Source organism: Ammospiza caudacuta, chromosome 1 (assembly GCF_027887145.1).
Source record: "Ammospiza caudacuta isolate bAmmCau1 chromosome 1, bAmmCau1.pri, whole genome shotgun sequence".
NCBI lineage: Eukaryota > Metazoa > Chordata > Aves > Passeriformes > Passerellidae > Ammospiza > Ammospiza caudacuta.
The window spans coordinates 15,786,148-15,803,212 of NC_080593.1; the positions used below are offsets into that span (position 1 = coordinate 15,786,148).

The 17,065-nt window shown below is 39.0% G+C and overlaps 1 protein-coding gene across 7 annotated transcripts in view; it reads right to left on the reverse strand.

The window, feature by feature from the left end:
- SVIL (supervillin) overlaps positions 1 to 17,065 on the reverse strand; it is a 134,453-nt gene that overhangs the window by 28,374 nt on the left and 89,014 nt on the right. For 5 of the 7 annotated variants that reach the window (XM_058825573.1, XM_058825555.1, XM_058825562.1 and 2 more), the window contains 10 exons: positions 16,602 to 16,766; positions 15,977 to 16,011; positions 14,829 to 14,890; positions 14,344 to 14,483; positions 13,511 to 13,606; positions 12,026 to 12,278; positions 10,528 to 10,551; positions 8,956 to 9,511; positions 7,274 to 7,493; positions 1,857 to 1,986 (listed from right to left, as the gene is read on the reverse strand). In XM_058825573.1, coding sequence (XP_058681556.1) covers positions 1,857 to 1,986; positions 7,274 to 7,493; positions 8,956 to 9,511; positions 10,528 to 10,551; positions 12,026 to 12,278; positions 13,511 to 13,606; positions 14,344 to 14,483; positions 14,829 to 14,890; positions 15,977 to 16,011; positions 16,602 to 16,766 — 1,681 coding nt within the window. The remainder of the gene's footprint in view (positions 1 to 1,856; positions 1,987 to 7,273; positions 7,494 to 8,955; positions 9,512 to 10,527; positions 10,552 to 12,025; positions 12,279 to 13,510; positions 13,607 to 14,343; positions 14,484 to 14,828; positions 14,891 to 15,976; positions 16,012 to 16,601; positions 16,767 to 17,065) is intronic. The other 2 variants (XM_058825579.1, XM_058825566.1) reach the window with 2 other exon arrangements.

Here is a 17,065-nt window from a genome sequence, read left to right on the forward strand (position 1 = left end):
GTGGATCTTACATACCCAAGTTTTCATCCATAGGCAGACATGAAAATCCTTTGACAGGCTCTAAATAGCCAAGAGCTAGCATGAACTATCAGAGTGGGTGACCCAGTGTCACAGAAACGTCCCCTGTTGGCACTGTCACTTCAAAGCTTGTATCCCTCCAGCACTTCATGCTCCCTTACTCGCTTTAAAAGCCTGACTGTGCTTGCTGCACATGGTAACGCAGCAGGGAGGGTATGGGTGCTGAGGGGTGAGGAGAGAGAACAAAGGGTTTGTCTCTGCCTAAATCTTGGCAGCTGTTTAAAGCTTTTTCTCAACCCCACTGTCTTTAGCTAGAGTACATTTGTTATCTGAGCTCAACAGTTGTCATTTTGGAGACTAGCCTGTTAAAAATGTGACCACAATTTTGCTTTCCTCCCTGGAACTATTTTTGCTTTAGGACGCCTTTCAAACTAGCAGCTGGATTTTTGAACAAGTCCACAGGGCAAAACCAAAACAAACCCCATAAACCAAACTGCAAAAATCAGCTTTATTCTTTTCTGTCCAGTTAACATGACTGATGACTCACATGTTCAGGCACAGATTTATTCTCAATAATGATAAATTGTGTCCTTACTTGTAATGCACTGATGGAGCAGGAGACTTTTTGTTACTGTTTACCTATATATTTAGTAGAAGTAAACAACTAAATAATTGGATCCAAATATTACCATCCCCACTAGCAAATTTTGCAACATAAATTTTATTTTCACCTGTCCTCTGTGAAGTACTCCTACAGAAATTAAAGGCTTTTGAGACAGCCTATTTCATCTGACTGAAAAGGGAAACAAGTCTCCATTGGTCCTGTACTTTGCGCCAGGGGACAGTCCATTTTGAAGCAAATCTCTCAGTCACCCTCACTTTCTGCACTTTGGTTCACACTGCAGACTGCACAGACTTTTGCATGAACCCAAGGCCTGAAGTGCACTCCAAGATCCCCATGTAGCACTACTGTTGCTAAAGGCAGTCAGGACACAGGACCAAGCTAAATTTAGTCTGAAACAAAAATTTCACTGGACCAAAGAAAAAATATGGCACAGGTAGCACATCCAGCGACCATTACTGTATTGAGGTAATAATATATACATATATATATATATAAAAGATCTGCTCTCGCTGGGCAACCTAATTTACTCATGTAAATAGACATAATCAGAGTGTACTAACAATGTGGATCTCCCTTTCCTCCACACCTTCCTACCCATCTCCCTCTTTATTCACTACCTGTTGTAAGACAGATAAAATCTTGGTCCTGCCACTTCTGGCTCTTCACAAACTGCAAAGATCATGCAAGATAACCAAAAGCCAAATGGCTCATGAATGCTCTTGTTCCTGCATTACCTCAGTAGCTCTAGGATCCAAAATAACTGATTAAAAACCCAGTGTATGCACAGAGATAACACAGTGTTAGGAATGTGACATTTTTACAAACTCACCCATACATAAGAAAACACCAGAACTAAGTATAAAGGCAATTTCAGTGTGGGGGCGTGGAAGGGGTAGAGGGAAGAGGGGCAGAAGAAAGGGCTTAAATCATTATACCTGTACATGCTGCAGAAGCCTTACAGACCCACTTCCTAGTTCATTATCTTCTGATGTGAAGACACTGTGAGCACTATTACACATCTCTCCAGGACAGTGGAGACCTCCTCATTAAATAATCCCTCATGTTGGGAGAATTGGTTTTTAGACAAGCTTGACAACAAGAGGAGCAGCAGGAGCTAGCAGCTAATATTAGGCATGCCTGTCTACTTGGATGCATCTTCAAAAAGCAAAAACATTTCAAGCAAGATGTTTTTCCCAAATAGGGACAGAGTTACCTTCTTCAACAGCTGCTCAACTTCTTGCATCTGCGCACTGCGATCAGCGACGGCCACCTTTGCATACTCCTGCTTTTTGCTGAGCCTGCTCTTCCAATCTTCTTCACCACTCTTCTTCAGCAGTGCCAACCTACAAGGAAAAGCATGCCAACAGGCAGCTTTAAACCGTCCTTCCCATTATCCTCAAAAGGTTACCTCATTGTTTCACTAATGCTGCATTCAAGATAATCTGAAATTAGGTTTTGTAGCATTAGCTAAGTTATTCACATTTCATACACATATACAAAGCTCACAAACAAACACCAAGCCTTATACTGTACATGTTGAGTGGCAATCATCTGTCAAAACACAGACATCCAGACCTGAGACAGACACTCCAGTTAATTTGTATCGTCAGTGGAAATTGCCAATACAGTCAAGGGAGACCAAGGTACCACACAAATCCTCCTAAAGTAGGTGTATAAAAAGGTCAGATTAATAACTGCTTTTTCCCCTCCACCCTGTCACTAAGGCACAGCAAGTGAGTAGTTTGACTATGGATACTTATCCTGTAGATGTCCAAAGTTAAGAATATGTATCTTACCTTTGGTCTTAATTGTACTCATTAAAAAATACTCTTAAAATTATTTTCTTTAAAGCCCAAGAAGAAAGAGGTCTGTTCAGCAGGCACACACCAATTAGGTCTCATCAGGCACATCAAAGGACAACTCTGCAGTTCCTGCTTTCACTCCAGCTCCAGGGGCTGAGGTTACTTATCAGACTCCCTGGGATCACTTTGTATTCCCTTGCTTAGCCCAACATTGCTGTGACACAAATCAGCAGCATCAATGCACTAATAACCTGGTGCTAACTACTCTGCAGCTGTGAAATTTACCAGCAACATTCAACTTGTTTAAAGGAGGTCTAACATTTAAAATGTGGATTACCATTAATCTCAGTAAGTGGGATCTTTTCACAGTTCCTAATCTTGAGCAAAATTCTGAATGTAGTACAAAGTGCTGACTGGCTGCAGTGGGGACAACATGTAGATTAGTTTGCTAGAATTATATTTGTCCCTACAAACCCTGAGGTGACTACTTTTGGGGACAGGGGAAGTCAGTCAGGAACATAAGGTCTATACAGGCATGATGATCTTCAGTTTACCTTCCTCAGAAATTGACATTTATATGAGTTTTCTACCCTTCAGAAATCATTCTTAGTAATCCATAAAATGTGTATCTGCAGCACTTTTGCAAATAGTTACATTGATCTACTAAATAATTTTTTAGTTTAATTAAGTCTTATGACATACCTTTCTCAAATCTATAGCATTTCAGTAAGAATTATACAAAACCCTAAACCCTATCAATGTTTGAACAGGTTGAGTAGTTAAACCTATTCCGACCACAAGATATGGAAATTCTTTTTCAGAGATGTGATTACTGTTATCCTCACAGCAGATTGTGTCTGGAAACTCTGAGGAGAAGGAAAGGGTAGAACCAAGGAGGTCTAGAAGCCAGAGGCCAAGGTTCAGGCAGCTGCCTCCTGCAAAAATCCAAGGGGTGCAGCCATGCTACTGACCTATTGGGGGATGATCAATTGGGCCTAAGGCAGTCACTTGAGAAAAACTAAGAATGCAGAAAACAGTAAATCTAACAGAATACAATGGCAGTAAGAATGTTAGTATTCAAGAAAGCAGTTATTTCCTCTCTTCTTGCCCAGGCAGGCAGTGCTGGCAGGCTTCACGGTGCCTGGTTGCTTCATACCTCACAGCACGGGATGAGTAGGGGTGAGAAGGACTCACAATAAGGAGCTGAGGTCATGGTCATTGTTTGCAGAAAGGACACAAGATTTCACTGCCCAGAACTAATCTTCTGGAGTGCATCCATGCATGTGTAAAACTGTGGAGGAGACCAAGATGGGACTGAATTGCCACCATGCAATGAGTTATCTTCAGTAGCTATGTTCTCTCAAGTCAGTTTTGCTTAGAAATGATCTGTGATAACTGAAGCTAGAAGGCATATTGGTCAGGTTTGGTCTAAGCTGGGTTTGTTTCTAAAAATGTTTACAGCTACTCAGCATAGCAGGCAGGGGGGAAAAAAAGTGTTTTTTTTTATTTCCTGGGTTTTGGGTTTTTTTAAGCTAACATTACTGCAGGGTATTTGCTCTAGACCTTTGACCCAAGCAGCCTGGTTGATCAAGGAGAGAAAAATCTGTAATTCTAAGAATACTTCTGTGTCTTTGGAGATTTTGTTTTCTTCTCTGCCATAAGGATGGTTTCATAGCAGCCCTCCATGCTTCACTGGTATATGTAATGAAACAACTGACTCCTACAAGTGAGAACACACATTTGCCTGTTTTGAGCAATGAAATCACCACTTAAAAGAAACAAGTGTATGCTCTGTATGCCAATAAAACCTTCACTGCTGTGTAAAACCTAAAGCCACACATTTCTTTTGAACAATGGAAGTGGCAGTAAAGTCAGAGTGCCCTGACTCAGCAACAGCTGAATGGAGGACACCCTTTTGGACGAATAAAGATGCAAGAACTACTGAACTGGTTCCTAAAAGTAAGCCCACAAGCTCATCAGTACAGAGCAGCTGATTCTTTGGAAAGTCTTAGAAAATAAGGCAAATATTAGGTCTAACCCTTAGATTTGTTTAAGGCCTGCTGCTTACTAGTTTCATTGAATAGCTCTAGTTTTCCACTTTTTATAAATAATGAATAAACATTCATTAGTCACTTTCACAGTGTAGACACACAACTTTTGCCTCCAAAAGTTCCTTTTCCAATATGACGAAAGTAAGTTCTACTCTTTTCTTGAAAGAAAAAGCTTTTAGTGTGTCTGCCCATCTTTGACAGCTTGCTCTGCATCCTTCTTTCACCTGCTACTGAGACAGACTATGTGACATCAAGAAGAATGATCCTCATCCCAGAGGTGTCAGGGTGGCCTCAAAGCAAAAGCTTTCAGAGCTGAAGGCAGAATGCTGGATAGTGAATACTGAAGGAAAACAGAAATGAGATCTGAACAATGGTTTTGCCTAAACAAAGAGAGTGGCATTAAAGGCCTTGGCAAAAGTCCTGGCAAAAAATGTCCAAAATGACACATCTTTCCTCTGTGGCAATATTTTAGTATCTTAGTTGCTAGTTGTCTCCTTGAGCTAGAATAAACTGGACACAGGCTTGGTTTTTACATGTTCTCCCTTGGCTGCACTTGACCAGTTCTTTCTGGATAAATCATAAATCCTGGAGAGCAATATGAGATATATAACTACAGAAAGGAAGTTGACTGTAAAAAGAGTGCATAAATTCAGTATAGTGGGAACCAGACTATGTAAGAAAGTATTGCTGAGGTATCCATAGATCAAAAAAGATTGAAAACTAAGTTTAGGCTAGATTTTTCCTGAGCAAGTGAGAATGATGGTAAGAGGTTCGCCAGAAATGACTCAGATGTAGCTTTTTAAAATGGTGATCATGGCATGCAGCTGACTTCTACAGTGGAGCTGACAGGATGGCCTTTGGTCTCAATAAATGCACAGAGGCAGGAGAAGAGAGTATAGGTGTCTTTCCTCCTTAAAAAGTCATGATTTTCATTCTTCTATATAATATAGGCAATTCTAAAAATGCCAGCCATACATTCACTCTACAAGGATAGTATTAGTTCAGTGAAGCAAGTCTTTGTGGAAAATCACTTTTATCCAGACCAGCATTCATGCATCCTGCCCAAATACTATTTCATGTGTGGAAAAGTTGTTCTTCCATAAGGTGAAAGAATGTCTGACACAGCCAGAAAAATCCACTGGATGGGAAGATGAAGTTAGTGAATGTAAAAGGAAAAAGAAATCCAAATGTAATAGTCAATCTTTAGCAGAAATGTTCTTTGATGTTTATGAATACTTGGCATGAACTGCAGCCAGGCAAAAGAAACTTAGTGGTTGTAGTATTTTAATTCTGGGACAAGTAGACTACTGTGGTATTTTGGAAGGCTGAAACATTTTGATATGAGCTCAGTCATTTGCAGATATTTGTGGAATCAGGGTATACAAATTCCTGACAAGACAGCAGGTATTTCCTTTTGCCAGCTCTGGGACTGAGTACACAGTCTTGGAGTCCTAAAAAAAGTGGTTCCTGATTGTGTGACTGACAGGCTTCAGTTCCTCAAGATACCAACTCAGCTGAGGCATTGAAGTTAGGACTGAAACAACTACTAAAACTTGGATCTTCCCTCCAACCTCTTTCTCTCCACCAGGATCAGGGATGGTAGATCATTCACCACCTATGAACCAGAAGTTATTTGTCTTAAACCTCATCTGCCAAGACAATTGACATATTTACAGAAGGGGATGGGGAATGGGGATGAAAGTTGCTTTAAACAAAACAAGAATAAACTGAAAAAGGTAATACAGCCTTCAGAAAGGGCACTAAGAGTGCACAGCTGCTGAAGCTGTCCCTGCATCCCCTTGTGTAAAGGGGTTGACAGGGAGTGGGGATGCTTGTAAGTGAGAATGACTCATACCTCCTAGAAACACATGAATTTTAGAAGCAAACTTTGGAATTATGTTTAAAAGAAAAATAAAAGGTTCAGAATGCCTAATATCACACTCCCCTCATTGAGTGAGGAAATACATTTACACGGTGAAAGTTTAATCAGGCAGTTATTTTAACTTATTGGTTCTGCTTTCATGCAGAAAAACTGAAGCAAAGATAGGCCAAATAATCATAATCATAATTCACTCACTGGACTGCTACCAGTTTGGGACTGAGTTTATACTCTCAAAGTTTTAACTAAGTTAGGAAAACTTTTACAAGTACTACAGCAGCTATTGGCACTTCAATCCTGGACTCCCACTCTTTGCACAAGTGCAGAACTTAACATTTTGCTTCAGATCAGAATGATCTTGTGTTGGAAAAAGTATTTCTAGTACTCCTATAAACCTGTCCAACTTACTATCCTTTTAAAATCCCTACAGTAAATACAAAGAAGTCAAAATGGCAACCAGGTACTTCTGAACTAGTGGGGCAATATCAGAGTCTATCTGTGACTCCCTCTAGTCAGCTTATCCTGTAGACCAAGAAGAAATGGTTATTAAAATAAACCAGAATCACATTATACCTGTTGTATAACTGAAAGCAGAACCTGGAGAAGTATATTGAGTATATAAGTGTAATCAGAACATCTATATTTTCCAACTTTAATTTTCTGAAATATTCATTGATTATTCAGGTAGCTCTTTCAGGTCATTATGTTCTCTTGAATGGTAATTCTCATTCACCATCATCTGCTTTATAAGCATGTCAGGCAGATTAGCTGCATGTTTCTGCTGTTAGTAATAATAAAGCCTAGTAATCACTACTTAGTTTTCTTCTTTTTATACCACCATCAATATAATAACTGTATTTATAGGGATCATTAAAAAAAGATAGAGAAATTAAAGTACCTTTCCTTAATTGACATAGTTTTGCTGGCATTATCGAGGACATCCTCAGCTGTTTGTGCTTTGCTCTCTCCCATGGAAAACATCTCACATGAATTCTTATAAAATTTGCCTTCCAATTGTTCAGAGAGCTCCTGCAGTCTACAGGATGCTGCAGCTGCTGTTTGTGAAACTGTCCTCATGGCTGATGTGCTGGTGAGTTCAGAAGAAGGCTCAGCGTGGTCTGCCCATTCAAAAGAGAAGTGCTGAATTAGTTTTATTCTCAAAGACACTTTACATTGCTAACACTGAAGAAGCAAATCTGTATTTTAAACATTCACATCACATACTATTCTAACAGGGAGAAACTTCTGGCTGAGCTAGAGCACAGAGACTAATTGTGCAGCATTACTTGCTGCCATTTGTGACTGATGCTCACAAGTAAGCCACAGAACATCATGTTCAATACACAATTCTGAACTTCACATGGGTGAGGCACAAACTGCTGCTCCCCTCATCACACCAACAGGAAAAGGAACAGATGAAAGTGACAGGGAACAAAGAGCAGGGGAAGAGAAGCAGACAAAAGTTAAACAAGAAAATTAACTATTTGGTAAAGCAGTTTAATGCTTGAGTAGCACACTAGGATATTTAATAGCTTAATAGAGGTATTATTTTCTAGGAGGGTGTTGGGGGCTCTTTTGGGTTTGTTTTTTCAAGCAGCAATTAAACCACAGGAAAAAACTGAAATGAAAAAAGATAAATGCACTATTACAGTTATCCTTAAAGAAATATAATTGATCTTCATTTTTCTTTTTGAAATGTTATAAGCACAACACCCCTCTGATATATGGCTGCTCCTATTATATCCCAGTCTCCATGTTCCCTGCAGTCACCAAAGGCTAATTGGACAGAGTGGATACTGCTTTAGAGGAATACAGGCAGAACTGTACCTTCCTCTCTATGCCTGTGTGAAGACCATTAAATTCAAAATATATTAACTTCACAGGATGAACACAGTAATGCTTTTAGTGCTACAGGGTGGTGTGATGCTGTCACCCATCAAAATCAAACAGAAATGGAACAGAACATCCTTCTAAATTCAGCAGAATAGAAGGACTTATGAAATGACCAAATCCACAGTTTATTTCCTAAGTACTTCATTTAAAGATAGGCAAGTTTATTTTTAAGTTTAAATTATGCTGTGCTTATAGAAATGTAATTGCTCTGAGAATTTCCTGGTTTGTATTTCATCACCACATCAAAGAGAAAATAATACTGGTTTTGCAAAATTAATTATCTGAAAATTATCCACTCCTACTTATGTATGCAGTTATGTAGGTAATTCATAACTCTATATGCACAGTAAGGCAAAAATTAAGGGCAGATATTTGACTCAAAACAGCAAGTTTAGTTTGTTCTGAATTTTGGAGGGCAGGAGAAAGGGTAAAACCAGAAAGAATAAATCTTAGCTTCAGCATATAGTACCACTTCTTTCAAAGTAAATAAATCTGAATAAAACTGAGCCATCTTTTAAGACTGGAAAATAGAAAGAATAATAAAAAAAAGCCCTCTATTTATAAAACTTTTCACAGATACTTCTGTACTTCTAAGCAGTGTTAAAAAAGGAAACATAACCAGTCTTGATAAAGCTTGAAACACCATTTGCTGAATGAGACCACACCAACAGCAAGCAATTACCACACCTCTTTGCCAAGTCTTGCTTTTCAGAACACTTTCCAAATCCACCTTTTCTTCAAAGGACTGGCCTTTTTTGTCTTCCCATTTACCTTGCATGCCAGTATCGATTTCCTTCTGTTCCAGGGGCTGAAAAAGTGCTTGTGAACCAAACAGTTCCAAGCTGCCCTTCCTCAGGAAGCTGTATGCTGTGTCTTTATGGTGGTCTCCTGCTTTTTCAGGAACAGGATGTGTGGTTTCATCCTCAAAGGAGCTGTACTTTTTAATTTCATTAGCTTCATGGGCTAGAAACCTCTTTCTTTCTTCTTCATGTTTCTTTGATGCTTTTTTGCTTTCTAGGGCTTCCATGGAGGGCTGCCACTGCTCCGACTTGTGTGTGTGTTTTCCTGAAGAGTCCAAGTTTTCTGCTGCAGGGTGGAACCTGGTGCCAGCGCTCCCTCTGCCATCAGGGCTCAGCTTCCCGTGCAGGTCCCCAAGCAAGGGAGCCAGGGCAGAGGCCATGGCTGAAATCGATGTTGCAACTGCAGGTGACAGGGGAGCGAGCTTTCCGCTTTCACTCTGGACCTATGAAGGGAAAAAAACAAACAAAAAAAAAAATCCAAAAAAGCCAAATAGGACTTACAAGCTCTGAAATTATCAGTTCCGAAAAGCAGCCATATCACATCAGTTCATCCAAGGTATGTTCTCATGTAAATATTGTACTCTATCAGTACAGACTAGAACAGGTAAGGAAAGCAACAATGCCCCTGTAATTTGTCTGCAGATGGGTTATTCCACTCAAGGTAAAAACAACTGCATGTGAGCAGCAACATCCTTAGCAACAAGGGGTGTGTGTGGAACATGCAACCTGACATTGTGTCGGGGCTCAGGACCTGCAGCAGTGCAGGAAGGAATTAGCTCAGGCTCCAGATGCCAGCTGACATGCCATGTGCCCAGGCTAATCACCTCTGCATCTCAGCAGGACTCATTAGCTTTGGCACAGCCCCGCAGCTCCCAGCTCTGGTGACCACTGAGTGCCAGGGAGAGACTGTTCCGTGCTGTCCCAACCCAGGGCAGACATTCCTGATGCTCCCTCCACATAAATCACCTTCATGCAGGACTTTTGCAAATGTAAACATTGGCTGTCATTGGCAAAATATTTGAGCCTAAGAAGCACATTAAAAACACTTCCAAACTTATTCTGCCAGGCCCCACAGTGGAACAACTATCTTTTCTACTCTTCTAACATAATAATTTTGTAAAATTTTCCTAGATGCCGTTAAGATGCATTCTTTTTCTGACATGCAGAGCTTTATCTTCTCCAAAGGAGAAGCTGTGAAAGCTATATAAGAGAGTGACAAACATGCCTCATACACATCTGGAGAGGGTTTTTTTTTGTTGTTTTCTTAAACTGCAGAGTTAGTGAACAGTGTGCAAAAGGACAGACAAGATCACACCAGTAGGAAGAGGTCAGCTCAGAACCTTAAAAGTGCATGCAGATTCCATAAAACACACACAACAGTCTTCACTAAGAAAACTGGGAAGCAGAGCAAAGACTATGTTAGCTCAAAGATTTCAAACAAGATTAAGAAAATAGTTACCAGTTTATTTTTTTTCCATTGCATCTATCAGAATTAGAAATTTAGAGGAGATCAGAAAAGTGAATTCAGTTTTAATTACAAGATATTTTAATTTTCAAATATGCATTTTGGGAATATAACCTCTAGTTATCTATTTTGAGAGCTCTCTTTTTCTTCTTTCTAGAAAAACCATATCTGCATCTCAAAACCCCCCAACACTCCAATGAACAGTTCACCGTAGAAAGTCTTTTTGCAAACACACTCCCATTGAGCTTGCTTCAGAGTCAACTCTGATTTCATTTGCTAGGTTCAGAAAGATGACACAACATGCTTCCTCTGATTTTCCTCTCTTGAAAAGCCTGTTTGCTCTATAAGGCTGACAAAGTGGTGTGGCTGTCACTTCTTCCCCATCTGCTTCAGCCCTGCTCCATTCACCACCATGCTGCCCTCAAACAAGTTGGTGACACAACCATAAAAGAGGCCATGCTGTGACAGTGATTGGCACGTGGAGAGCGAATGGAAAAAGGACTATGTAAGGTCTGGAAACCTTGCTTAAATAAATCTGTCAAGCATTTATTATTACTTCATGTGCAAGTAAAGTAGGCATAAAGTACAATTATAATCTGTAAAGCCTTGCACCAATATGTTTAGAGAAATCCTGCTTTCTCACTATCCTGTTATTATAAAATATGGAAAATGTATAATCATGAATGAAGCATATAGAAAGAAAAGGGCAGGAACTTTCTAACACACAGATTTATCCAAATACATAGAAATATGACATGCACAGGAGTTGTGCTTGACTGTTAAAGTGATTTCTTTCAAAGCTGTAGTGCAAAGGGACTGCTGTTTCTGCTATTGTGAAGAGATCTAAAAGACCATTTCTGGGCCACCTTATGCTGAGGCTTTACTAAAAAGGCATTCCTTTGCAGTTCCAATTAGATGAAGTATTCCAGAACAGGAAGCCAAATTTCACTGCACATTAAATAATTTCTCTTTGACTTCCTGAATTTCAAAAGTATTCTGCTTTAAGGGAAAAAAATACAGATAAAAATCAATGCCTCCTCCCAGAAGAAAATTACAGACTATGTCCTTACTAATAACAGAAATATATTGTGCTTTCAGGAAAGAGCCTGAAAAATGCACATGACAAAGCTCCAAAATGCCCTGAAAATACAACCAAAGCAAAATGATGTGTGTCTCAGTTTTTTACACCTTTGATCAAGAATTTACTTTTAGACAACATGTAATACTCTAGTGGAAGTGACACACACTGTGAAAGGTACAGCTTGCACTAGGCAGGAAGTCGATATACTCTCAAATTACTTAGAAAAAGAAGAAAATCATACCAAAAAATTTGAACACTTCAGGGAATGTTCAGTGTCAGAAGGCAGCTTCCTGACAAACTTTTTCCTCTGTGTGTATTCATAGCAAAGGAAAGGCCAGCCTTTGTGGGATCTTACACTGAAGCTGTTTTCTCCAATAAAAAGAAATGCAAAGGAGCTGTGATGGCACTTACCTGCTCAACCTCTCCAAGGGTGACTGGCTGAGTCTGGTAACGAGCATTCATCCTCCTGTGCCTCAGATCTCCCCGATTCCTCGTGGAGATGGCCCTGGACACTGGCTGAGACAGTTTGTTAAACAAAGCCATCTTTTCTGCCAAGCTTAAGGTGGAAGAATCTGGTTCCTCAGACTGATCTTGCCCCATCGCCTCTTTGGCTGCTCTTATCTCCTCTTTAGCTAAAATTTTTTGGTGTGCTGATGCCTGCAAGCTGAAGAAGCAGAACAGGAAATTAGTTTTGAAGAAGCCATTGGGCAGTTTTAAAATCTCAACCTGATAGAAGCAGAAGATCTGCACGTGAAGCACAATAGCCAATGTAATGTAGCAGCCTAAGTGGGTATGCAGTGGTTCAACATTGGCATGATGAATTCTAATTCAAAAGCTGAAGATTTAAAAAAAAGTTACATTTTCATTCATGAATTTATTTGATTAGGACACAACATTTTTTACAAGGGAACTCAAGATCGAAGAGAGATTTTCCAGACAATCTCTTTATACAGAGCACAGACATGCTATGGAAAGACATTTAAGATGCCTTTAAGGTCCTACAGTGCAATTTATATAAAGTTCAATTTTATTGAAAGCAATTTGTGGACCATATATGATAAAAACATTTAAAAGACAGACTTAAACTCCAAGTTTGTGCTGCTTTTAAGTTAGAAAAAATTGCAATGACTCTTCTAATCTAAAGTGCAACAGATTTCAGACTGTCTTTTGTTTTGAATTATGTGGGATAAATCAACAAGAAAAATTGGTTTTGAAACACAGTCCATTGATTTTGAAAATTGACCAATGCTGAAGGCAGACATATTGATTCATAAAAGCTGTAACTGCATTTGTCTCTACAATAATGTATTTTATTCACCTTTACTATAAAAGATTTTATTGTTCAACTTCTTTCACATTTATGGAATTAGTAGTATTCTCTAATTATTTTTTTTCTGTCATGGTCTCTGCTAAAATTCTCTCATTCAGAACAGTATTCTGCAACTTTACCTATAGGTGGTGCAATTTCTTATATTTCCTTTAATTTTGCAAGCTAAAAAAATACATGTAGAGACAGACAAAGGACATGTACTGCTTGTGAAATCAAGCACTCAGCTGTGCTATTTTCATCTTAGGATGATATTACCATACAAAAAATTACAAGAGCGAAGAGGGTTCTGCTATGTTTGCTCACATGCAAATTAATTTCTTTCTTTCAGAAGAATAAGCTTCTACAGCAGGTTAAGTGTGGTTAGAAGGCTCCTGAAAACAGACGCTTGACAAAAAAAAGCTGCATTGCTTTATCATGCAAACATAAATGAGGTTGATGAATGTTTTAAATATTCTTGAGACAAGTATTCACTTGACACATTGAAAAGGCATTCAAGACTTTAAAGATGCATCTGCTATTGAGGAATCTTGTGCTCCATGTAACATGCATGTTTACCCCCCCAGTACCTGGTAGGTTGTACAGTGCTCTTAACTACAGTGGGACTAGGTACTCTTGTCACTACTGTGTGGGTATTCACAGAACGTGAAGCAGGGCTAGTTTCACTTTAAAGAATTGCCAAGGAGGGAAAATTCACAGGGAGAGAGAAGAAAAAAGCATTAAGAAAAGCAATACATTAAGTGTTAACTACAGAAAAGAACAAACCAAAACAAAACAGAAAAAAACCACACAGCAATCATTTTTAATTAACTGAGTTATTTGCTGTGACATTTGCAAAGTAATTCCAAGTACCTTGAAAGAACTAAAGACCTACAGGAGCAGACTGTCCCTTGAAGTTACTCTTAACCCATAAAGTAAGTTAACATCTGACCATTAGGTGAACATCCATTCAATTCACCATTGTTTAACTTCCCCCCCAAAATGATTTTCCCTTTTTCAGGAAAATGTCATGATATACTAGTAGAGTGCAAGAAAAGCATTTCCAAAAAGTACCTTTGAGATTTCGGGGTGTAAAAAGTTTTCCCCAATACATATACATTCCATAAGAAATGGTGCAGATTTCCCTCAGCACAAACTATCTTATTCATTTGGGTTATGAAAGAATGCTATGATTAATCTCGTTTACCTAATCCACAGGTTCCTAAACTTCCTGCCAAATTACAGTTATGCTTTACTAGTCCCTCTACATTTCAAAAGGAATTTCAATATAGTTTCCCCTGTGGCTCTCAAGGCCCTTAGCAATAAATATTTTCCTTGCTACAAAGTTATAAGCACCACAGATATGGAGCTTATTCCCAGGTTTGAAAGCAGGAGCCAGGGGCAGAGCCCAGAGCAGACTTACGTGGCTGCAATGACCACCTCCTCGCTGGTGATGGGCTGGGTGTGGGACCTGTCCTGCAAGCGCCGCAGCCTCCTCTCCACCGCCGAGCTTCTGACAGGTGGCTTGGGAATATTCTTCATTTCAAATGATTTTTCCATTTCCTAGCAGGACATATGTCATAATTAAAACCATGGAAGAAAAGTTCTGAAACAGTACTTTATTCTTAGCTTTCTTGCATGCACAGCAGTGAAATTCTCAAATGCCCATCTCTGAATTAGAAGCAAGATGTAACTGCACAGTATGCACCATGGAGTTAAAACTAACTCCACACTTCTCTCTAAATAACACTTTTAAAGCAGGCAACAGGTCTGTGTAGGTAGGGAATGAAGTAAAAAACAAAAGTTATGTAGCTTGAACTTGGTTAACTGCATTATACTTCATTCTAATGCACTTTGGGCATCTTCAGCACGTTCTATTTGAAGTGTTTAATTTAATGCAATACTCACTCTAAAAAGGAGTCTCTTTGCAGCTACACTTAGTTTAGCTCGGTCATCCAATTTTTCTTCATCTACACAAAGAGGAAAAAAAGGAGGCTGAACATAATGAATCAATCTCATATAAGAGTAATATTTTCTTAATATGAACAATTACAAACCAGCAAATAAGCTGGCTGTTTCTCACATTTAACAGAAAACTTATTGTGAATACAGCTGTGTAAACTTCACCTGTTTTTACATGTATTGCATCAAATGAGCAGTACAGTCTGACATGAAGTCTGACACGATTTGCAAGCAAAAGACTTGTCTTTAGGACAGTTCATGTCCTTTCAAACTATATAAACAACATTTGATGAATAACCAAACTTATTGCATCAGTCTATGAGAACACATGGACTAAGAAAATAAAGACTGCCTTAAGGGTGAGTGAAGAGAACTGAACATCTATCTTTTACTAGCTGGCCATTCTGATTACCACCTTGTGTCCACATTTCTCAGAGGCTAAATTGGTATCCTCAGGAGCTGAAATCAGCATCCTCCAGATCCAAGAGCCAGCATCTCAGAGCTGCAAGGAATATCAGCTTTCAAATAGCATAAGGCATTAAATCTAAATATAGCTACTCATGAGATTACCTACTTAAATTGTGCCAGACTTGCCAAGGGTGACAAGAGGGAAAGAGAGCAAGATGGCAGACTGAATTCTGTAATTTAATAACCTGCATTTTGCAACTTCCTTAGCCAAAAAACAAATTAGCAACATCAGTTTCACAATATACTACAGGCTTTCTTTAAATTTTAAGTCCTAGACCAGTGATTAAAACTGATCAATGACTAATTTTTTTTCCCAACAACCAGCTTATTTATTGTCTAAATTAGGATAAAATCCAACCTCAATTATATAGAAAAGTTTCAAGCCATTCTCTGCTTGACTCCCATTTGAAGTTTGGTATCCACAGACAGACTTTTGGACTGAAAATGAGATTGAAATCGAGTCTGTAGTAGATATGGCCCTAGGAAAAGGGGTATTTCAACTATATATCATAGGTAAAGATATTTTCAAGTGGATTTTGTTTCCATTATCAAACAGTTCTTTAGTTAAAACAAAATAAAACACATCAAAGCCCATTTCTTCCTTGGAAAACAGTACAGCAACATACCGTCAGCAGTTGGTATTTCTGCATACAAGATTGACCTAGTGAAAAATTGTCAAACAGAAAAAAGTTAGCTGGAAACAAGACATCAAAAATGAATTTCAAATTCAATCTGAAGTAGCAGGAGAATTTATCTGTTTTTCAAGTTTCATCAGTGTTCACTTGGGAACATCCTTTAATAAAGCACAAATGCTAGCAATTGCAGCTTAAATACAGTCAAGGAAAATTATTTCTAGTTCACCTTGCAGAAAATAAAAGTCTATGATTTGCGACCAGCTTTTTAACATAAAAAGGTACCTTTGGTGGTTTACAAAGAGAGTAAATGATAGAGTAGACTAGATGAAAAGGAAACCCTTTATATGAAACCAAAAGCATTTAACATTCAAACCAAACAGCTACAGTACTTAATGATGATTCACTGTTCACTATTTCAAATGGGAGGAATTTGCAACAAATTGGTTTTATTGGGGGAGGGGTTTGGATTTCATTTTGTAAGAAGCTACAATAAATTGTTTTTAATGACAAACAATAACCCTGAAAACATTTATTTTAATATATGGACAAATCTTGTCCCAACCTTGCTAATATCCACCTGCGCCAGAATGCTACACAGAGCTACGTACGTGCCTACCTATCTGTCTCCTTTCGTTCTGCTGATGTTATAGGTTGAGTTTTAAACCTCTCAGAAGTCTTTCTATTTTCACCAGGTGTAAAATAGCGCCTTGCCTTCCGTGGCCCACGGTCCCCATTGGCAGACACAGTACTACCTGCTGCCGACATCTCAAACCGAGACTCACTTTCAAATCGCACCACAGAGAGCGCATAGGAAAGAAAATAGGAGAGAGAAGTAAAACATAGATGTAAGCATCTCAACAAGTCCCCAGAGACCACTCTGCATGCTCCTCTGGGTCCATGCAGACGAACACATTCCAGCTACCCCACATCACAACTCGCACTGGCAAGCAGAAGCACAAAAGCAAGGATCAAACCATCTCAGCCTCCAGTACACTCTGGTGAGAGCTAAGCTGTGTGCTTTAAGTGCCGAACAACAACTGCTGTTGAGTGGGTGTAATTTTGCCAAGGACGTGCAAGTTT